Source organism: Vombatus ursinus, unplaced genomic scaffold (assembly GCF_900497805.2).
Source record: "Vombatus ursinus unplaced genomic scaffold, bare-nosed wombat genome assembly UNPS02009062.1, whole genome shotgun sequence".
NCBI classification, from domain to species: Eukaryota; Metazoa; Chordata; class Mammalia; order Diprotodontia; family Vombatidae; genus Vombatus; species Vombatus ursinus.
In genome coordinates this window covers 3,929,991-3,954,117 of record NW_020948840.1, presented here as the reverse complement: position 1 = coordinate 3,954,117, position 24,127 = coordinate 3,929,991, and the positions used below count along the sequence as shown (strand labels likewise).

The following is a 24,127-nucleotide window of genomic DNA, read 5'->3' as shown; positions in this document are numbered from 1 at the left end:
CCAAAAGGTTTATAAAAGAGACAATTTGGAAAATGTCAAAAATTTAAATAAACTATGGGGACCAAGTGGTGAAAAGACTCATCTTACAATAATGTTTATCAGCACAGAAGCAAAAGGGCAGTCTTGTAGGCTGTTCTAGTTTCAGTGGGATAGGGAGAAGGAAGAGATTATATCTGCTATCTGAATTTTCCCTTCTATGTGGATGGGAGCTAAGGGTCAAGAAAGAAGGAGACTACAAATCTTCCATCCACATTCTCCTCCTAGACGAGTGAAAGCCTCTCTCATTTCATCAATCCACATTGTACTCTCTAGCTAGGTAGGAAGGAAAAGATATTACAAACCTTTAATAATCATATTTCTTTTCCATACTTGGATTCCTAGCAGGAATACCCACAGCTTAGAGAATAAGCAACAGATGGGTCTCCAGAGGGGAAAATATGTATATATGTACATGCTTATGTATGTATACATATATCTAGATATACGTGTATGTTTCCATGTATGATATGCATATGCATGTGTGTATATGTATGTACGTATGTCAGGTTATAGGATGTCACAAAGAGTAGAGATGATAAAATAAAGTATTAATGAGCTTAGGGACTAACAGATGGTCCCCAATTTTTACCAGATTTTGAATATATTGTATCTCCAAATACCTCCAGATATCAAGAATCCAGAGATCTTTTGCCTCTGATATTATTGCACCAGTATTGCTGTGACATTGAGGCCACAAAATAATGAGAGAAACAGAAACAGAGACACACAGAGAGAGAGGCAGAGACAGAAAGACAGAGAGAAACAAAGAGAGAGGCAGACAGACAGAGAGAGATTTAATGAGGGATATAAGAATATAAACTTAAACAGAATTCTTTGTTCAGGAATAAGTGTACTTTTTGGATAGGAATTTAAAGACAACACACATGGATCATTAGGGGAATCCTTAATTAAACAGCATACCTATTTATCAACATTAATTTCTATATAATAAGAATGTAACCTTCAGGGCAGCTAGGTGGCACAGTGGATAGAGCACTGTCCCTTAAGTCAGGAGGACTTGAGTTCAAATTTGGCCTCAGACCAAACACTTGACACTTACTAGCTGTGTGACCCTGGACAAGTCACTTAACCCCAATTGCCTTAATAAAAAATAATGTAACCCTCAATAATAATCCCAGAAATAAAAAGCATGTAATTATTCCTGGAAAGAGAATGGTAGGTCCAAATGAGCATTTCTGGGCACACATTTTTGTAAACCTTTCTAGGACAGGAAAGGGGAAGAGAGAGTTACAAAATAAGGCTGATATTACTCAATGCAAATCTAGATAGTATCAGACTTAGGATAGTAAACAAGGTTAAGAGGTTGGCCTAGAATTCTCCTACAGCACCAGAAAGAAAGGGAAGAAAAATAGGATGAGGAACATTACTTCATTTGCAGCTTTAAGGCAATTGAGGAATTGAAGGAACAGAGCCTCCCCATTCTAGCTCCCAAGGTAGCAGACAAGACATAGAGTGTAACAGAAGAAACAACTGGTTCTTATTCCTTCTGCAACCCACAGACAAGAGAACAACAGGACAAAATGTCACTGGACACAACTCCAGAAGCTCTTTATTTCTGGTCAAATAAAGTTCCATGCTTCAGTCATAAGTTTCTTCTCTTCTGCCTTCCATATTGGAAACTTGAAAACAATGGAGTCATTCTAAGTTTCCACACTGGAAGCTCTTGCTAGGGATAGTAAATCAGTTTTGAAGGGAAAAACAATAGATTTCCTTGGTAAATAAATACAGATCCATTCCTCTCCTCCGGCCCATCAGTATTGAACCGAGAGAGTCCTGCTATGTCAATAAAAGGAAGCCATCCTCTTAAATGATGACTCATTCTAGAACATTCCTGCACTGACAGAAACTTGGTAAGGGCTAGACAGATTCTTCTACTTTTCTTGTCCTCATTCCAATAGACAGAAAGTGTCACCTGCTAATTTTGGCATTGTAAGAGACTATAACAGTCCACTCTCATCTCTAATAGGATAATTATACATATCCCATGTGTTTTTTTCTAATAAAAAGGAGAAGAAAAAGGAACACTCATCCCTAATCAGCTTGTGCCTGGGTTTCCACAAAGGGAAGATTGTGTACCTCCCGAAGCTATTTCATCTTCTTCTTCACACAACCAGAGAATCACATTTCAGAGTTGGAAGAAACCACAGCAGAAATTTAGTGTAATGCAAGCGTAATAACTCATATCCAGCCCAAATCTCCTCTTCTTCAGTCAGTCTTCTAGTGTCTAGGTCCTTCAGCCTAATTCATTCTCCCTTATTTTTGAAGACTTTCAACCCATTTGCTGTTTCCAGGAATTAATGCTTAACAAAACTAAAACTAGTGATTTTGCCACATAGGGAAAACAGCATGATGTGTCCTCAAATCAATGATTTAAGAAAAAAAAAATCTATTTAGCAAGAGCAGAAAATTTGAGGGTCAGAAAGGAAGGCTTTTTGCAAGAGCAGGTAAAAATTCTGGGGCCCCTAGCTGCCAAAGTCCCTCGAACAATATAAACCTATTTCTGAAGCATCTGTTGAGGGAATGTGTCAGGGTGGGTTTAGGTGAGGAGGTGTTCACTTAGGGTATGAGCACATGCTCTGGCATCACAGAGAAAGGACAAATATCATTATTGCTAACTACTTGCTAAGTTAATTTGTTTCCATACTAGTGAAGGAGAGATGCTATCTAATATGGTGCCCTAGGAAAAAAAGACCTGGTTCCATAGCCATAGCTATGGCTCTAATGATTAGAACTATTGCTATACTGAGAGAAACACACACATACATACACACACACACACACACACAATCTCTAGAGTTAGAAGATGTAGGTTCAAATCCTCCATCTAATGCTTTCTACCTATATGATGTTGGGCAAGTCACTTAGACTTCTTTGACCTGTTTCCTAATGTGTAAAATGAGGGTGTTGGATAATATGGCCTCTAATGCCTCTTCCAACTTTAAATCTGTGATCCTATGATCCTCTATGCTGGAGTATAAAGAACAGAAGTGCTATGGTAGAATCTCCCTCCCATGTAGGAGTCCATAGACACAAAATGATAGTGATCAAAACAAAGAGTGTTGCTTGTGCCATGTTTCAAAATAGGGACTACATGATTTATTGTTTCTTTCTGTTCCAAGTTACTCCTTAGGAGCTAATAAGGGACTAGTGAGACAGTCCACTAAAAATTATTGCTAGCTTAAATATGTTTCAAGTTTTAAAATTAGCCTAGGGTTAATTGCAAACTTGTTTTATATTAAGCCAGGAATGAAATACCATCTTTGGCTGATTTTCCTGCCTCTGCATTTGTTCCAGAAATTTGAAGTAAAGGAAACAGTGAATTCCCACAGAAATGACCGATTAACAGTGTTATTGTTTTACCAGCTCATTTTCATGGGCAATAAAATTTCTCTTCCTTTTTTTTTTAAAAACTAGTCAAATTATGAGTAAAACAATGTTCTTATAAGGATCTGTGTTACCAATCAGTAGTGGAACAAATGAATGAATGAATAAAAAACATTCATCAAACATATAGTATGTGTCAAACATTGTGCCAAGTTCTATGGATACAAATACAAAAAAGTCAAGAAAGTCTCTGCCCTCAGTGAGCCTACATTCTAAGTGGAAGGCAATCTATATTGGAGAGTGAGGATCAGAGAAGGGTGTTTTGATCTGTGAAATCACAGAGATGTTACAACTAATACTGGACATAGATCATAAAATCTCTTGTCCAGAATATGCCTCAGAAAGGACCAAATTTAATCCCCTCACATTTTAAATATGAAGAAACAGAGACCCAGAAAGTACATGGACATTCAACAATGTCACAGAACTAATAAGTGAATTCATATGTTCTACCTCTCTCTCCAACGCTTTTTCATGGAATAATGATGTGTTTTTAAATATTTAAGGACATGTTTCATACTGTGCAACCTAAGAGTACCTGGAAATTGTCATATTAAAGCCTGTGAAGGGTTTGGAGCCAGGAACAGAGTAAGAATAGAAAGAGGTTGGTTACTGAGGGGGTACTTAGCATCTCCATCAGGAAATATTCGAAACAATGTGGGAATACCAACAATAATAGTTAGTGAGATAACAGGAGTTTAAAAGAAATCAGGAAAGAATGTACACATAAGGGAAGGGTGGTCTTTTGAAAAGACAATTTGAACTGTACTTTGTATTTCTTATGGCACTATCTTATCTATGTCTCTTGGGAAAGTAATGGGTATTGTGCTCCGGTCACATCCTCTAACTACTTAATGCAGTTCAGCTGTTCATGCACGTATGGGTGTGTGTGTGTGTGTGTGTGTGTGTGTGTGTGTGCACATGTATGATAGAGAGGGAAAAGGAGAAGAGAGGAGAAAAGAAGGAGGGGGAGGGGAGAGGAAAGAAGGAAGAAGAGAGAGAGAGAAAGGGAGAGGGACGGCTTTGTGTTTCCCTTACAGTTAGGGCAAGACTTGTTAGTATGTGCAAATTACATGCAGAATCATAGAATATCATAGGCCAAGCTATTCATTTTACAGAGGAGGAAATTAAGGTCCCGACTAAGGAAATAGCTTGCCCTAGGTCACACAGGTAGTAAGACATAAAGTCAAAATGAAAATCCAGATACTGTGGTTCCAGGGTTTTTCCCTACCTTTTTCCTCTCAGTTCACGTTAGTAGTTATAGAGCCTACTTCTTTATAGCAAAGGAGCAAACTGAATACCAGCTCCAAAGGAAGGTGCTATTTTCCCTGAAAGGCTCTGTTCCACATCCATCAGTTGTTTAGTGTTATTTTTCCAGTAGCAATGATGACTTTGTAGTCCCATTAAAATAGTCTGTAATGTAATAACTCAGATACTTATAGCTGTATGACCCTGGGCAAGTCATTTAACCCTGTTTGCCTTGATTCCTCATCTGTAAGATTAGTTGGAGAAGGAAATAGCAAACCACTCCAGTGGTTTACCAGTATAAATTCAACTACTAGGGTTGAATAGGTGGAAGCAATCTCAGTGGCTATCTGATTGATCTGAGGTACACAAGGAATACTCATCATAATTTAATCAAGTGGTTGTGAACCACTTTATTATATTATTATTATATTATATCATATACTATATTATATTATTATATTATATTATATACTATGTTATATTATTATTATATTATATACTATGTTATATTATTGTTATAATAATTTATAAATTATTAATAAATAAATTACAAGAAAACCACAAAAGGGGTCACAAAGAGTTGGACATAACTAAAAATGACTAAACAGCAACAAAAACAATGCTAAAGCTGAGGATAAGCTGAGTCTGGTGAAAGAAATTGAGAATAAAAAGATTTTTAAAAAAATTCTGCCAGGGAGTAGGGCCTGTGTTTTATGAGGATGGGATAATTAACAACTGAGAAACTGTTGAGATGCTTAATTATTATTTTTTCATGTTCTCTCCACCAAAGTGAATGTTTTTTTTTGTGATAGCAACAGTATTTCCTTTTTAAATTGTTTTAATTATTTATTTTTCATTTTCAACATTCACTTCTATAAGATTTTAAGTTCTAAATTTTCTCCCCTTTTTCCTCCCCAAGATGGTATGCAATCTAATGTAGGTTATATATTTACAATCATATTAAACACATTTCCACGTTAGTCATGTGGTAAAGAAGAATTAGAACCAAAGGGAAAACTATATGAGAAAGAAGAAACAAAAAAAGAGTGACAGACAGACAGACACAGAGACAGAGAAAATAGCATGCTTCATTCTGCATTCAGACTCTGTAGTTCTTTCTCCGGATGTGGATAGCATTTTCAATCATGAGTCTTTTGGAATTGTCTTATATTCTTGCATTGCTGAGAAGAGACAACTCTATTAATGTTGGTCATCATACAACGTTACTGGTAGCAACAATATTGCTTAGATCCTTTCGTGTAGACTTGCCTAGTTTTTCCTAAAGTCTTACCTCACACAGGTTAGGCTAATTCTTCTCCTTTAGAGGTATTAAAGCTTTCCTTCACTCAGGGGACTGGCTCAGATCATTGATATGGCTTTCTTTTTGCTTTAATACAAAAGGCTATGAATAGATCCAACTTCTTTTCTGAGATATCTTAGTATAAACCAGCTGTGGAAAAGTAAACTGCCTTCTGTTAAACTATTGCATGACCTACAAAAACCTCACTTCATTCCAATACTGGACCTAAACTACCAGGAGACTGTTCAATGTTAGTCACAGCCCACAACAACCTTGTATAGGAAATGAAAGAATAGAAATAATAAACAATTGATACCCAATATAAGTAAGAGAGTTCTTGACTATAATTGATAAATCCAAGTTACTTGCCACAGATTACTAAAATTTTGGGGTTAGAAAGGAGTAGGCAGATGTGATTGGTGCACCACTTTCAATGATATTTCAAAGATCATAGAAATGGGTAGAGAAGTGCAAAAGATTTACCAATATTAAAGAAAAAAGAAGATAATAGTCTGCAAACTATAGACTATTGAGCTCAATTTTCATTTGCAGAAAAATTCTAGAATGTACTAAAAGATAGTTGAAGAATATCAAAGGAAATAATTGGTTATTACCATCACATTACTTTATCATAAGCAAGTCATCCAAGATTAACCTCTACTAATTCCTTTTTTGGACAGGATTACTAAAGTAGTTAATGAATGAAATGCTGGGAATATCGCTTACCTAGATTTTTAGCAAAGATATATATGTGTGTGTGTGTGTGTGTGTGTGTGTGTGTGTGTGTGTGTGTGTGTGTATAACCATTCTATTCTTGTGGAGAAAATAGAGAAATGTGGTGAATTATAATACAGTCACATGACTGAGTATCTGACCAAAAAGAGTAGTTGTAATGGTTCGATGTCAACATGACAGGAGTTCTCCATTGTAGTACACCACGCAGGTAAGCTTGAATTTATGCTGGTAAGCACTTTTGTTAATGGCTTAGACAACATCATATGTGGTGTGTTTATCAAATTTGCAGGTGCCATAAAACTGGGAAGGACAGCTGACAATCTGGAAGGAACATTAAGTTTAACTAAATAAGGTGAAATTTAGTAGAGATAAATCTTACATTTGTGTCCTAGAACAAAGACCAATTTCATCAGTGTAAGATGACTAGATATCTGTTGTTCTGAAAAAAAAGAAGATATGGGGGTTTTAGAAAAGTAGACGTTAAATATGTCTGCAAAATGATACGGCTGCCACAAAAGTGAGTTCAGTCTTGGACTAAGTTAAGAAAGGCATACCTTCTGATAACAAGGAAGTGATAGTTCTTAGCATCATGGTTTAAGAAGGACCTTGATAAACAGGATTATGTCCAAAAAAGAGAAACTAGGATGGCGAAAAATCTCCATGTTTCATGTGAATCATTTGAAATGACTGGGGATGTTTAGCCCAAAGAAGACTTAGATGGCTATGTTAAAATATTAGAAGGACTGTTATTTGGAGGAAGGATTAAACTTATTCTTTTTGGCCCCAGAGAGCAAAACCAAGAGCAATGGTTGGAATCTACAAAGAGGCCAATTAAGATTTGATATTAGGAGGAAAAAATAAACTTTCAAACAATTAGAGGTGTCTAAAGTGGACTGAATGACCTCAAGAGATGGGGAGTTCCCTTTACTTGCAGATATTCAAGCAGAGGGTTCACAACCACTTGAGTATGTTATGATGAGTATGCCTTGTGTACCTCAGATCAATCAGATAGCCACTGAGATTGCTTCCACTGCTCATATTCTGTGTATCTATCGTTTTGTGGTAATCTAGTCATACCAGTTCATTTCATGATGATCTGTGGTTACAGAGCACATCAAAATTATCTTATCTACTGCAAAATCTATATGGCTATGGTTAACATAATATTTCAGCAGGTCCTTAACTTATTCAGTTGCCTCCACAGCATTAAAAAAAAAGAGGCTTTTCGTGTGTATGTGGTTTAGGGAATAACTGTGAGTTTGTAAATGAATTAATTTGTTGGTATGGGAACTCCCTCCAATTATGCACCATCATCTTTCCAGTCATCTAGGTTTGTTTTCTCAGTCATCTTCTATTTCTCTCTTTCCTTCATTGCACAAACACAATCAGTTATATTCCAGGTCTTCCTAATCTCAAACCTGTACTATTTCAATTGCCACCTAATTGGTCTCTAAGCTTTAAGTCTCTTCCCTTCACCAATCCAACCTCCACAGAGCTGACAAAATTATATTCCTATGACACAGATCTGACCTTGTCATTCCTCTGTTCATTCAGCTCTAGGGGGTTCTTGTTACTTTTATGACCAAGAAACTCCTCTATCGAGCATTTAAAGTCCTTCATATCTTGGTTCCAACCTACATTTCCAGTCCTAATATTTCTCTTCAAATACTCTTCACTTCAGCCAAACTGGCTTATTTGTCTCCCCACGCCCAGCCCCAAGTGATAGTTCAACTACTCTCTCTGTTTTTTTTTTTTAATTGCCTGTACCTGTACCTAGAATTTTCTATCTCCTTAACTCAGCCTCTTAGAATCTCTAGTTTACTTCAAAGATCATATCAAGTGTCACCTCCTAAATAATTGTTTCCATGATATAGTCAATTGTTAGTTACCCCTCCAAAATTGCTTGGTATTTATTTTGTAAATATTTATCTTTGACCATATTTTCTCCCGTGAAAAAATGTAACCTTCTTGTGGGAAGGGATTGTTACATTTTTTTCCTCCTTTTTCACCCCATGGATAGCACAGTGTTTGACATTGTGCTTTAGTAGTCACTTAATAGTTGCTTTTGAATTAAATGACTATAAGAACATTCAGAAGTCAAGGAGAATCCATGAGGAATCTGGGCCCTTGTCTGCTTGCCTGTCCAAATAACCCAAAGTTATTCTATATAAACAAATATGGATAAAAATTCATTTAAAAAGGGAAAAAATAATCCTGTAGTACCTTAAGCTACATGCCTCCCATCATTATGTTATAATGTTGATATTATGAATATTAATATAAACAATGTTGATTAATATCTAGATTTGAATATGGGGTCGCTCTTCTGCTTTCTGAACCTCTAAAAAATTTGTCATGAGGGAAGCACTCCATCCTCATATTATTTTCATTGACTTGACAGTCAGAAATATCCCTCTTCTAATGGACAAAATCCAACTGTGAGGTAAAACCAAGGGTTTTATTTCAAGTTCCTCACCCCTGTTTGTTAAACCAGACTGTAACTTTATTAATGAAGCTTGAGGTGAAGGTGGAAATGCCACCAGTGACAAGTGTCAGATTCTATCACCTTAAAGACCAATGAGAAGACACATTCCCCATCTGTCTTGGGATAAATATTTCTAGAATGGAAATGAGGTACAGAAATTCATCTGTAAGCTTATGGTCTACTTAGAACAGTGTGAAGGAAGAAAATGGTAGTAAGGTGGTCAGTCATACTGATAGCTTTTCTGTCTACACAATGTCAGAGAAAGTTTCCCCTTCAGTGGAGAAGATAGAAATCATGGAGCTACACTGAAGTTTCTTTACAACTTATGTCTGTTTTTTTTTAATATCTGAGCCATTTAATTTTCCTAATAAAGCAGATGCATAGTAATATAATAAAATTAAAAGAATTTGTAATTACAATTTCAAATGATATTTTATTTCCTTTTCTCTTTTTTCCCCTAACCCCCACCCTCACTAGCCCCACAAATTAATCCAAGGGTGCTCACCAGTCCCACAAAATAAGGTAAAGGGTGGTGTGGATACAAGAGATAGTAAAGAGTCACAGACAGTGATCTAGCAAAGGCTCTCAAATTTGTCCCATGTGTGATAGAACAGTATAAGACAAATGCTAGATGCAGTGAGAAACACAAGATATCATGAAGGGTGAGCAGTCTTAATGCCTTAATCTTCTAGAGATGAATGAGAAGCTTGAATCCATATCAGTGTAATATTTGCTTTATAATTCTGTCTTTTCTTGTTCTGAAAAAAAAATTAGCACACCAAAACTTTAGGCATATGTGTCAACCCTGCCACTGAAATGGGTGTATTTGATCTGATCTGTTAGTAAAGAGAAGCTTGATCAATTTTGTTTTTTTTTAATTATGAAAGAATTCAAATGAATAATACCCCTTCAAGGAATTCCATGTTATAAATAATTCCATATTATAATGCCATGTCATGTCATTCCATGATATGACCACATAGTCCTTTTTATATTCAAAGATTCATCAATTTCTATTAATTTAATATGATATATGTCTATTTGTTTCAGGTACTCTGTTTATAAAGACCCAGCAGGATGGCTAAACATCAACCCAATAAATGGGACAATTGACACAGCAGCTGTCTTGGACCGTGAATCTCCATTTGTCCACAATAATATATACACTGCACTTTTCCTTGCAATAGATAGTGGTAAGTACTAAAAACTTAAAAAAAATGTTTTTGAGTAATGTTTAACATTAAGGTTTTCTTGTTCCTTCTAACTTTTGAAGGAATTATGTCCTGGACAGATAGAAATTAGATGATAAGTTAGATGTGTTTTTCAAGTCGATGATCAATCCATAAGCATTTGTCAGTTGTCCACTATAAGGAAAACACTATGCTAGATATTGGGCATACAAACACTGAAATTAAAAAAAAAAAATCCTTGCCCTCAAAGGCCATCATTGAAGAGTGATGTCATTTTCCGACAGAAATGCAATGTCTGGTGCAAGTCCTTTCTAGACATTTTTAGAATTTAAGTTTCAATCAGCATCTTACAGTGTATGCCACAATATAGTAAAATTGCAAAAGGAACATGAATACTGAAGGAGACAGAGAGACAAACAGGCACACACAGAGAGAGACAGAGAAAGACAGAGACACACAGAGAGAAACAAAGAGAGAGAGACAGAGACAGAGAGACAGAAAGAGAAAGAGAAAGAGAAAAAAAGACAAAGACAGAGAGGGTAGAAAGGAGGGGAGGGGAGAGGAGAATCAAATATAGAACTTGCCTAGGGGGAGAATTTTCCTTTTGGTGAGGCAATTGGGGTTCAGTGACTTGCCCAGAGTCACACAGCTAGTAAGTGTTATGTGTCAGAGGCCAGATTTGAACTCAGGTTGTCCTGATTCCAAGGCCAGTGCTCTATCCACTGTGCCACCTAGCTGCCCCTGGGGGAAGAATTCTTAAGCAAATAAGAGTTAGAGAAGATGGCAAAAGTTAAAACAAGATAACTGTGATCACATTAAATTAGAAGGTGATTGCACCAACAAAAATAATGCAATTGAATAAGAAGGGAAGCAGCCAAATATGGGAAAAATTTGCATCAAATGTCTCTGATAAGGACTTTATACAAGATATATCATGAAAGATAGCAATGCAAATACATGACATCTAAAACCTTCTCCACAATGAATTAATGGCTAAGGAATATGAACAAATAGCTCTCAAAAGAAATATAACAGTATCTGAAATATTTCTCCACATCAACAAAAGTAAGAGAAGTACAAATCAAAATAACTATGCGGTTCCCCCCTCATACTCGGCAAATAAATTGGTATAGTAAAGGAGGTAGAAGCCAGGAGTGCCCCTCAAAGATAGATCTCTAGAGTTTAGATGTAATAGCCAAAGTATTTGTGATATATGATGCTAGGACCAAATCAAGTTTCTCTACATCCTGGATGTAGTTTCCTGATATGTTTTTATGGATAAGTGATTGTTGTCAGGCACTGTATTTAGGGAGAAACAGAGATCTAAAAAGTATGCAAAAGTAATGTTTAATAAAAATATTACTGGGATAGCATCATTTTTTCCTGGGATGCTATTTTTGTAATCCACCATTTTCCTTCTTTGAAAAACAGAACATTTACTTGTCTTTCCTCTTTTGGAGTCTGCCTCTCCATTCTTTGTAATTTCCAAAAAGTTATTGACAATAACTATAATATCATATTTGCAAGTTCTGTCAATACCTTGGGATAGAAATCATCAGGGCCAAGAGACTTGAGCTGATTTAGAGTAGTCAAATATCCTTTTACAATCCCCTCACATATCCTAGCCCACAGTTCCCTCATCAGCATTTCCACCAATAGAATATAAGTTCCTTGATGGCAGGACATACTTTATTTTTGTCTTTATATTTCAAGTGCCTAGCATAGTGTCTCATACATTTTAGACAATAAATAAATGTTGAATTAAATTCTGTGTTTTCCAAATTGAAGTTCATTCACCTTGTTGGAAAAAAATGGCAACAAAATAGAAAGTGAGTAGAATCATAGACTTAGAGATGGAAAAAGACCATGGAGTTCATCTCATTCACACACACACACACACACACACACACACACCTCTCTCTCTCTTTTTTTAACAGATGTGAAGGCTAAGGCAAAGAAAGGTAAAATGATTTGTGCAAGGTCACATACCTATTCAAATCACAAATACCTGGAATTTGAACCTTTGTCCTCTGTCTCCAAATCCAGTGCTTTGTTTTGTTTTGTCTAGTCTTGTTTATTCGTTATACCATGCTGCCTCACTCTGGTGATTTAAATCTCTTTAGAATCAGCTACTATAACTAGCTTGCCCCTTGAGGTGTATTTATTTCTTCCTACCTCTTGTGTTCCCGCAAAAAGAGAAGTATGTTTAAGTTAAGTCATGCTCCTCCAAACCTTACTATTTTCATTGACAGGATTACATTCTCCAAGTTATCAAGTTTTAAAAACTTATAGTCATCTTTGATGCTTCCTTCTTCCTTGCCACTCTATCAACTAATCAGTTGTAAATTATTTTTCATTTTTTCTCTACAATATGTCTTGCTTTATCCCACCAACATAACCAGAGGAAAGAAAATAGAAGATAGAAGAGCAACTAGGTATCTTCAATAGCGGTATACAATATTCTTTACAGTATATACAGAAGTTATAATACTCTGAGCTAATAGAATTTGGGCTATTATAGCTTCTCACCTTGACTACTATAAAAGATACTAGATTAGTCTCCTTCTTCCATCCTTTCTCCTCCTCAATACATTCTACTATAATATGGTTTTGAGAACTCTGGTGGAATAAAGATGAAATGACAGAGGAAACAAAGGCTTGAGATTCTGAGCGTACTGATTTATTAAGCAATGCATGTCAATAGTCTAACAAATTAGAACCAGACCTAGCACAGGTACAGCTTTGGCGCTGGCCCCCAAATACAGGGGGAGACAGAATCTTATACATTACAAACAATTACTCTAATAGACCAATTAATTAAAAAAACCAATTAACCAGAATACAAAATTAGGCAATCTAATTTCTAATTGGAGGAAATATTAGGGACTTTCCAATTTGGGTGGGGGCTAGTGAACAGCTGCAATTCTCTAAATTCAGAAAAAGAGGTGTCCAACTACGCCCCAAGTGTTTGCAAACAATCAAAGGAACTTGGAAACAATAACTGATTGATCCATATGGGGTCAGTTTTCAGATAAAATATAAGGGTTTCTTGAGATTTATAAATGTGAGAAAACTCCTTGAATCAGTCTTCAGAACTAACTGGATTTCTGGTCAGCATAAACAAGGTCTTTAGTTAAGGCTCTCTTAGCAACAGGTAGAGGTAGTCCACCTTCCCAGCCATTCAGGGCCAAGTTCAAACAGTACAATAAAGTTTTCTCACAATTCCTACAATTGAATAAAGTTTGTTTGTTTTCACAAGACAGAAATTGGACTAGACCTATAATAAAAAGGGAACTAAGCCAGCTCCAGAATTGAGTCACAAGATGGAGTCAGTGTGATTCACTCAATTTCTATGACAACTTGCTATTAGAATCCCATCAATTCCCTCAGAACTAACACTAGGATTTGTAGTTCAGAGGGTCAAATATTCCTTACAGTGTTTTGGACTATTGCAATCATTGAGTCCAAAGGGGGACTTGAGTCATATATGAGCTGTAAGAGAAAAGGATCTTGCAAGAAAGAAAACTGAGGAGCATGCAGAGGGTTTCCCCAGTCCTTCCAAGGACTTAGTGAGCTAAAATGGAAAAAAAAAATCAGTGGCACATGAGCAGCAAATACCAGAGTACACTAAAAGGAGAAGCTGAAAGGAAGGTGGAGCTATAGCATAGAAATGAGAGATCTAGGCAGGGTCATCAGAACTGTGAAAAAATTGAAAAACAAAGGATGTAGTCACCTCTTTATGAACCAAGAAGAGTAAAAAAAAAAAAAAAAGCTTTGTTCTTCCCCAACTTTCACTCTGCATGCTTATCTACTTGCTAAAAAACATTGTTTGTTTATAAGTAGTTAATAAACTCATATACCTGTTATCTACATGAAGAAAATTTTAAAAGTTAATGGTAATCAAGTGAGCATCTGAGCACGGGAGATAACACTTGCTAGGTGCTTAAGGTCTTGTTTTTAGTGTGAGATACCACCCTGATTTAAAGAACAAGGGAAAACTGGGGGGAGTATATGCAGTTAAAATGGTATAAAGGATCCTTTTGTGACTTTTTTTTGAGACTCAAAAATTATAGCAAGGCCAGATTAGAAAAATATTACTGAAAGATGGTGGAATCTCATTCTAACATCACTAATGGAAGACTAAAATAATACCTAGGATATATTAATTCTGTTAGGGTTATCACTCTGAAATTTGGGGGTGGGATATATATATATATATATATATACACATACATATGTATACATGCATATGTATGTATGTATATATGCATATTATAACAATATTCTTTAATTCTCTCAATTTCCTTGAATTAAAAATTGAGTTTAACATAAACTGTTTAGTTTACATGTAAATAAAGCCCATATGTTTGGCTAAAATATCACTGTAGTTAAATGACTTGATCAATGAATTATTTTCTCTATAGTTGAATAAAGTGTGACCTTTCACACTGGCAAGTTTTTACTCTTTTATCTTTGGAGATGAATATCATAATTTACCTTATATAGTTCTGATTTTTTGAAAAGGTTAAGATGAGGTCTCCAGAGCATAGCCATTCTTTATTAGAGGGTTTCTGTGGATAGAAATTGCTCTTCTGGGTAAAAAAAAAAAGAATAAAAGTATAAAAGGTATTAAAGAAAACAGCAAGATGGAAAAATATTTGAGAGTGTAATAAGAATGGAAGTCCTTCAGGAATATGCTAACAGCAGGGTAATGCAATGGGTATTAGTGGTTGCTAAATCCCATTAGGGATATAGTTTCCTCTCAATTAACCACCCAGAAAGGTCAAGTGTCAATCTGATTGTCCCACATGGGCTAGGAACTATCACTGGAGATTTCATATAACATTTCTGGAATTACACTTCTAAGATTGGTCCGCAAAAAGTCCCAAACACCCCCCAAAAATTGTCAACAGGAACCAGACACAGTGCTACACACATTTGGATTGGTACTTGACTTGTTTTGACTTCTTCCTGAGGATTTTTTCCCCATCCAGTTATCTCCTGCAGCCCTGGTTTGAAGTTTTCTGATGTTAGCTGTTCCTTGATTAAAGTCCTTAAACCAGGCTTTGAGATCTTCAGGGAATAGCTTAGCTATAAATCTGGGGAACATATAAATGCATATATATTCTACTTCCAATATGTCTTATTTCTGGAATTTTTGCTGCCCACGCTGTTTACTACAATAGGAAAAAATAGCTCCCAATGCTAGTTATTTTAAAGACCCAGGGCAGCTGAATGGGTTTGACCCAATGAAGTACATACCATCTCCAGAGCCCATGATGAATTGTTCACTTTACTATGATTCCATTGAATTTGATGCATATTCCCCATCTGCTTTCCTTTCAAACTGTTCATGAAAAGAATGGTGCCAAAAAGAACTGGTAGTTTAGAAACAAGTCAAACAGTTCTAAATAAAACCACATGTTTTCCATGAGTTAAACAAGTCAAAAATATATATGAGTCTCATTGTAATAAATGCGTTTGTAGGATACCAAAGGATTCTATAGTTGTGTAATTCAACATTCCAAAGGCAGAATTCACATGGAATGGAGTAACAGAATTGTTTTAGGTAGCAGTAGAAGGTGCCAAGAGTTGGGCCAAATGCCTTCAAAGTAGTCACTTACCATGGAAATATTTAAATACAAAATCACTTGATGTGTATCCTTAACACCTCTCCCCTCTTAAGCAAAAATTTTTCAGTCAGCAAGGAGAAAATCTTTGGCAAGTCTGTCTCTGCAATATGACAGTGGGTGTCTTAATACCATGTGACTACATTTCAACAGGTGCAGTGGCTTGAGAAAGATAACTTCCTTTGCCTTGTAGCTCTGGTGAATATTTGGGATGTCGCTAAGTGATGCGACTAAGGGAAACACTTTTAATGATTCTGTTGCTATCAAGTCACCATTGAAGGTGTATCACAGTTATTGATTATAATAATGATACCATACTAGCCCACTAGCAACCTGGATCTTGTATGAGACATATTAATTAGAGTCAGGAAACTACCTTAAACCAGTTACATAATTATAAGAAAAAAATAAATTTTTATTTGAAAAATGAATGAGTAAAAGGTACGTGATAGAGTAGCATACATTTTGTGTATTTGTTTATCTGATTTGACCTCTAAGTCTGGATGGAAATATAAATTCTCCCCATTAGTCATTTAGAATTACTGTTGTTAAACAAGGAGAGATATATAAATTGCTATTGAAACCAACGAAACTTAATGGCCAGTCAATCAGCCGTCTTGCTCCAGGAATCATTGTCCTTGATGCTAGAGATGTAAAGTCAGAAGTGAAGACAGTCCCTCTCCTCACTGATCTTACAATCTAGCCAAATCTCTAATATGCTTTAGAATATCATTACTTATATGGCCCACCATTTTTTCCCATTAAAGGTGGTGGGGAAAATGGTGACAACTCAGATAATTTCCTACACACAAATTTTTCAAACCTAACTAAGCTAAATTTAGACTCATTGTCAGAAATGACAGGGTTTGAAAATTGCATTTTATATGCAAGCCTAGGGTTATTATAATTTTTGAGAGAAATAGAAACACTTTGAGTCACTTTGGAAAAGTTTCTACAGCAGTCAACTTCCTCTTCTGGAGCCGTCCTATCACTTATTTATCCACAAATGAATCTTAAGAAAGGGGGTATAACTCTATGTTATAAACAGTGATGCCTTCACAAAGACTGTTGGTACCATTTGTGAAATTTCAGTTCCTAATCAATCACTCACCAGACCATCTGTTGTTAAGAAGTGTTCTCTCAATAGTCTCACATATTCACTAAATATGTCAATCATGTATCTCAAAGGCAGTGAGGGATCTTGTCATAGCAGCTCTATAAGCCTCAAAGCTTATCATGAGCAGAGAATATTGTTATTAATTAAAAGCTTTCTGTTTCCTTTGCTTAAAGATAGAGAAAGCCTCTCAACATACGAATCTCAGGAAGTACACTGGCATTTAACTCTTGGTTGTGTCCAACAAAGAACTATTTCACAGTTCAGTTTATGGAATGGAAGATGTGTTCAGTTTCATAGAAATAGTAGTTGTTGAGAATGGCATTATAATCTGCTGTTATCCAGGTTTTGTTTGCTTTTAGCAGAATCATTTCTTTGACGTCAGGCAAGTTGTGTATCATAGCAATATGAATATATAAGGACATGAAGACCCTTCTTTACCACATTAATCATTTACTGTTACATACCTCATTCCATCCTGAGATTTTGCTGTATGCAAATGGTAGGACCCTGCTAGGAACAAAATATTGTGACCTTGAGCCATATTTTCTCAATTCAATTTAATTCAACAACTGTATATTAAATGCCTATTATATGTCAGTCACTGTGCTAGGTGCTGCATAATCAAAGACAAAAAAGAAACAGCTCCTGGCTTCAAGAAGCTTACATTCTACTGAAAGTCTACAAAAAGTGTCTGGATAAGTATTGTACAAAGAAGAAGAGAATATTAATATCTGGAGTAATAAGAGAAAGCTTCGTAAAAGAAATTCAATCTGAGCTGCACTTTAAAAGAAGACAAGGGTTCTGGGCAGTGTCAAAGAGAAGGAAATTAATTTTCGATATAGGGAATGACATGTGCAAAGGCACATATGATTAGAAGTATTATGGTGCCCTCAAAATATATGAAGAAATTTGGAGAATAGACAGGTTTAATGGTGGATAAGGGGAAGAAACAGTGAGCTCTATTTTGGACATGTTGAATTTGAGATACCTATAGGCTATTCAGGATGACATGACCAGCTGGCAGTTGATAATGCACAACAGGAATTGAGGCAAGAAATTAGCATTTAGTGTATAAATTTAGGAGCCATCTTTGTAGACATGATTTTTATCCATGGGAGCAGGTGAGATATATATTGCAGGAAGGATTAATATCCTTGGATGAATACATGTTCTTATCAGGATTGGCACAGCTACCAGTGCAGATTGTAATCCACCAGAGCCTTCTCATCCTTTGTAATTCTTTTATAAATACTCCATAGGTGATCCATCCAGTGAATTGAAGATGCTATCCTCTAGGCCTTTTAACCTTTTCTATGTACTAATACAAGCCTCAGATTGTTCCTCTACTCTTCTTGTTGTATAACTGTCACATACTAACTTGTCCTATCCTAGTCTTCTCAAACAAACCAGCATGGATTATGCCACTCCCAGCTGATTCAAAATGGAAATATTGTATAAGGTTCAAAATTCCAATTTATTCTAAGTAAAAACAAATGAGATTATTTAGTTCCATATGCAATAGACAACCAAATAGCTGCAATGAAGAAATATAAAATTTGAATAGCAAAGAGGTATCAAAGACTATGTGATGTGAATTTCTTCTCATGTCTCTTAACCTGTCTCCAGGCTTCATGGAGCATGTGATCAAATTACCACAGAATGATTTCACCTAAAACATGATCTTGTGAAATGTCAGGCAGTCAGTTACTATGGCAACCCAATTAGGCCAGTTTATCACCCCTTATCCCAGTTCCTATATTAATTAAGGAGGAAAAATAAATTGAAGCTACATCCATCATCTTGTGCTTTTTCAAGTACCAGTAAGATATTCATCACATTAAAAATCTTGACTGAATTTATGCAAACTTTGAGTCTTGTGTAAAAAAAAAGGGTGAAAAAGACAAAAATATTTTAGCCACAAGTAAAGGTGGGGAAAGTATATTGATTATTTACAATACATAGCCTGGTATAGCTCAAAAGATCAGCAAGTTAGGAATAAGGAGATTTGAGTCTGTGTCCAGTTCTACTCAATGTGTGACCTTAGTATAGTCATTTTCTAATGATATCAATTTTCTCTCTGTGTGAGAAAAATTGGTCCTTCTCAATAAAATATGAATTGGATTGAGTGACTCCTGAGGTTTCTTTTTACGCAGACTTTCTGTAAGATAGCTAAGATTTCTGTAAACCTGCAAAGTATTGATACCATTAATGCCCATAGAATTGGCATAACCATTTTGAAAAAAAAGTGACACCCAGGACAGGGATGGAAGTGCCTCCATGTAAAGAAGCAGTATGACCTGACTGACAAGAATGCTAAGGAAAAATTAACCAGCACTTACTTGGGGTGGCAGGGGAGATGTTAGTCTCACTGTACTCTGCTCTGCTCAGACTGAATCTAGAGTATTGTGTTCAGTTATAGGCACCAACTTTTATAGAGACTGTCCAGAGATGGGCAACCAGAAGGGTGATATGCCTCAAGTTTATACCATGGGAGAATCACTGAAGGAATTAGGAATGTTCAGCCTAGAAAAGAAAAGACTTGGGGTTGGCATTAAAACAATTTTGAGTATTTGAAGAACTGTTATGTGAAAGAAGAATTAGACTAGGTTTTTTGACTACAAAGGGCAGAGCTGGGAGCCAGGAGCAGAAGTTACAGTTATACTTAAAGTAAAGAAAAATTTAATGACAATTAGAGCTCAAAATGTGGAATAGCCTACCTTTTCACAAAAGTATTGACTTACCATTTATTTGAGGTCTTCAAGCAAAGACCTAATCACCACTTGTCAAGTAGGCTGAAGATATGGATTGGAAGAGTTGACCTCGAAGACCTCTTCTGGCACTGACATTCTCTGTGTTTCTGCCTGCTGTCTCCTCCTTCAGTTCATCTCAAGTGTCCTCAGGAGGAAAAGAACAATACCCAAAGCCCTTCCATTCATAAAGTCATGGAATGTAAGATCGAAAAGGGGACTCACAGATCAGATACAGAAATTTAGGCCAAGAAAGGGGGAAAGATTTGCTTGAGATCCCATAATCAGTTACTGTCAGAACTTAGATTAAAAGGAAATAGAAAATAAGCATTTATACAGTACCTATTATGTGCTCGGCACTATGTTAAGATTTTTAAAGAACATTATCTCATTTGACCATCACAACAATACTGGGAGGTAGATGCTATCATTATACCAGTTTTACAATTGAGAAAACTGAGGTTAAGTGATTCGACTCAGGTCACATACCTAATAAGAGTCTGAAACTGGATTGGAACTCAGGTCTTCCTGACTCCAGGCTCACAACTGTAGCCACCACACCACAAGTTTCCTCTAAAACTCAGGTCCTATGATTTTCCCAGTGTTCTTTGCTCTACAAAATATAAAAATCTGTTATTCTTGGACTCTCATTTCACTGTATATGTAAGCCATTATGGATAATGTAGGAGCAGACCTCTAGGATCTCACTTTCCAGCCGGGAGCCACACTTGCATTACTACATATTAAAACACTAAAGTTACCTCATGGCTGGCATAGTCAGGCACCTTAACCAAAACAAAGTTTATTGGGAAGAATAGAAGGATCTTTGTGTAAAATGTCACTATGATGATCATTGGTACCAAATTCAAGTCAGCTAGCCAGAATGTTTTATAGCTTTCTTATAGAAGAGGAATCATGGCAATCCTTAATCTCCAAATTCACTCAGTTCAGGTGGAATAATGCACAAAGCTCTAAATTTAATATCAGGAAGAACTGAGTTTGAATCCTGCCTCAGAGACTTACTACTTGTATGTCCGTAGATAAGTGAAGTAATCTCTGTCTTGTTTTTTTTTTAATCTATAAAATTAAGTAATAATTGTAACCAATTCCCAGCATTATTGTAGAAATTAAATGAGGTAACATTTTTAAAGTGCTTTGCAAACTTGAATGTTAGCTATTAATGTTGTTGTTGCTGTTGTTGTTGTGGTTGTTGTTTTGTGGATTTGATTCTAGGAAATTCGATGATTTTCTTTTCCACAATTATAGGTATTAGAAACAGAAAATAAAATTTTCCAAAGATCCCTTTTAGCCTGTCCATGTCTTTTATAGGAAGCTTACTGCTTTAGAAAAGAAATAGGTTTCATTCCTTTGCCCTTTGGTTTCTTTTAAGATAGGGCTACATTTCTATCCATAGCATGAAATGGAAGGTAGGCAAACCACTATGTAATTCTGTCAAAAAATGGACCCTGCTCTTTTGTTTTCAGATGTATTTGTGTATACTGAAAGAATTTTTGGAAACATGAACATGCAAATTACCTGTGTCCTGCACCTGACTTTGAACATGGAATCACAGTCCTAATGTCTCCTAGCCCCCCTTTCAGCCAATTTCTTTGTCAGTCTCAACAACTTAGGGCTATGTTGGCTATTCAAATGCATCCACTGTGTGTGTGTGTGTGTGTGTGTGTGTGTGTGTGTGTGTGTGTATGAAGAATTGTAGGGCAGCTATGTCCATCACTTACCTCCTCCCACCTTCAAAGCATGTTATTGAGTTATAAACAATTGTTGTTCTCCAACTGGACAACACACAGCAAAAGGATTGATGAATGATTCTTACATCTTTCATTTCTTGACAATACTCATGACAATAAAATGTTGAAGTAAAGCAATGAAGAGGAGGATTCCTTATTGGGAATTAGTAGAGATCAGTCATTTGATCACTGATGAGTATGTTCTAAAAACCCATAAAGCACACACACACACACACACACACACACACACATACACACACACATACAAATAACTAAGTCTAAGTACTGGGCAGGGTACATATTACTACATATGGAAGCTTCCATTCTAATAGGGAAGATGTGATAAGCAATACTAGAAATTAGTGGAAAGAGGGACATATTTTCTTATACTTAGACTTAAATTCAATGTCTATCAAATACTCTTTGTATTTGATTCAGCAAGTCACTTAACTTTCTAGTGTCCCAGACAACATTCTTAAAATAAGTTCCTGAGAAGGAACTGATCTGCAGTAGTAGAGGAAATTAATTCCTAACCATAAGTTCCCTATACCAATGAAATGCCAGTTGTGATTTTTTTAAATGCACTGGAAGATCAATTGAGGAATTTCACAGATGACAAGGTGAAAGAAATCAATTCAATTAAATTCATTTCAACAAACATTTGCAACAAACCTTAACATAGAGCACTGTGTGCTCTTTGGAGCTGGGAAAGATACAAAGATTAGTAAGACCTAGTCTTCTCTGTCATTGAGTTTATAATTTATTAGAAAGGAACACATATACACATAATTATAATACAAAATATTAAATTGTTATATACTGTTTGGTAGTGACAAATTTGCAGAACTGTACCTAACTACCATAGGGTGAATGGAACTTTGACCTATAATGATTATATTGGTCATGATGTAAAAAAGCTATTCCTTCCTAGGAGCCTAGTTCCATGACATTCCTCTTATGAAGTCTGCGTTCCCCTTCAATAGCCTTTAAAAATACCACACCCTTGTCTAATGGTAACACAAATATTACAGATTAGGGAGATCAGGAGAGCTTCTTGAAGAAGGTCACAGTGACATGATCTTTAAAGACTTGCTAAACCCAATCCATTACTTCGTAAATAATAAGTCTTGATTATGAGACCATTTAATTGTGAAATTGAGTGGTTGAGTAAAAACAATAGAAAGATGTATATGTTCAGCTAAAGTCATGCTATAGAAGATATCCTGAATAAAGTTCAAATAGAGGAAGAATTCCCTATTTGTGGACAATTTGACAAATTCCATTCATGGGTGATGTAGTGCTAATCACATGTAGCACTGGAACAGTATGAAGTTTCCCCACTTGAGGCACCAACATGCAAAAGAAAAAAAAAAAAGCAAACAAACAAACAAATAAAAACCTGATCTAGCCTCCCACATGGAAAAAAGCAAAGCATATGGAAAAGACAGTTAGAAAGGCAATCTATCAGGGTAGTTAATTAATACAGATACCTAGATGAGTAGATAGATTATAGAGAGATAGATGACTGGATAGATAAATGAATAGATAGATGGTGGATTATAGAGCGATAGATGGTGAATAAATATATGACAGATGATAGATAGATAGATAGATAGATAGATAGATAGGTAGATATAGATAGACAGACCAATAATTAGGAAAGGAATTGCAAAAGCACAATAGTCCCAAAGCTAAGCAGAAATAATAAATCTTATCATTTTTGTAAAATTGCCCACTGCTTTTCGTGATCACCACTGCAAAAGTATGTTTCGTAACACCAATATTCTACCAGATATTGATTTGTAGAAGTTAAATTACTATAGATATGTGTGTTATTTTTGTTGTTATTATGATATACCTCGATGAGTCATAGAACACAACTTTTGAACATTAGAATTATAGGCAACCCAAAGGATGATGGAAACTCACATGATGAATTCAAACAGGCAGTAGCATGGTAATCACCACAACCACAACCAAATGAGAACCATCGTAAGAGATGAATTGAGAGCAATCAACCAAATCAATCAACAGTTAATGAAATTCTATTGTGTGTAGATATTTGGCATAAAAAGGCAAAAATGGAATACTCCCAGCTCTTACCAAGGAGAAAGAGGTCATTACATCATAATGTGATATGTCACTCAAAAGGGGTGCTAAGACTTAAGATATATTAATGGAATCATAGCATCTAGAACAAAGGAAGTTATAGTTCTACTATATTTTGCCCTGGTCAGACCACAATGGAAGTATTAAATTCAATCCAGATTGATTTTTTAAAAAAAATCAATGAGTCTTTACTAAATACTTAATATTTACCAGGAAATATAATAGTTTCCAGTGATTAAAAAAAAGGTAAGCAAAATAAAATGGTCCCTGACTTTAAAGGATTTAAGTTTTTCTGACATCTTTTTTTTTTACGTTCTCTCTCTCTCTCTCTCTCTCTCTCTCTCTCTCTCTCTCTCTCTCTCTCTCTCTCTCTC

General features: G+C 35.8%; 1 protein-coding gene across 2 annotated transcripts in view; it reads left to right on the top strand.

Moving 5' to 3' along the window:
* The window catches only part of CDH13 (cadherin 13), a 1,255,388-nt gene that overhangs the window by 1,193,273 nt on the left and 37,988 nt on the right, over nucleotides 1–24,127 (top strand). For both annotated transcript variants that reach the window (XM_027850548.1, XM_027850547.1), the window contains one exon: nucleotides 10,263–10,405. In XM_027850548.1, coding sequence (XP_027706349.1) covers nucleotides 10,263–10,405 — 143 coding nt within the window. The remainder of the gene's footprint in view (nucleotides 1–10,262; nucleotides 10,406–24,127) is intronic.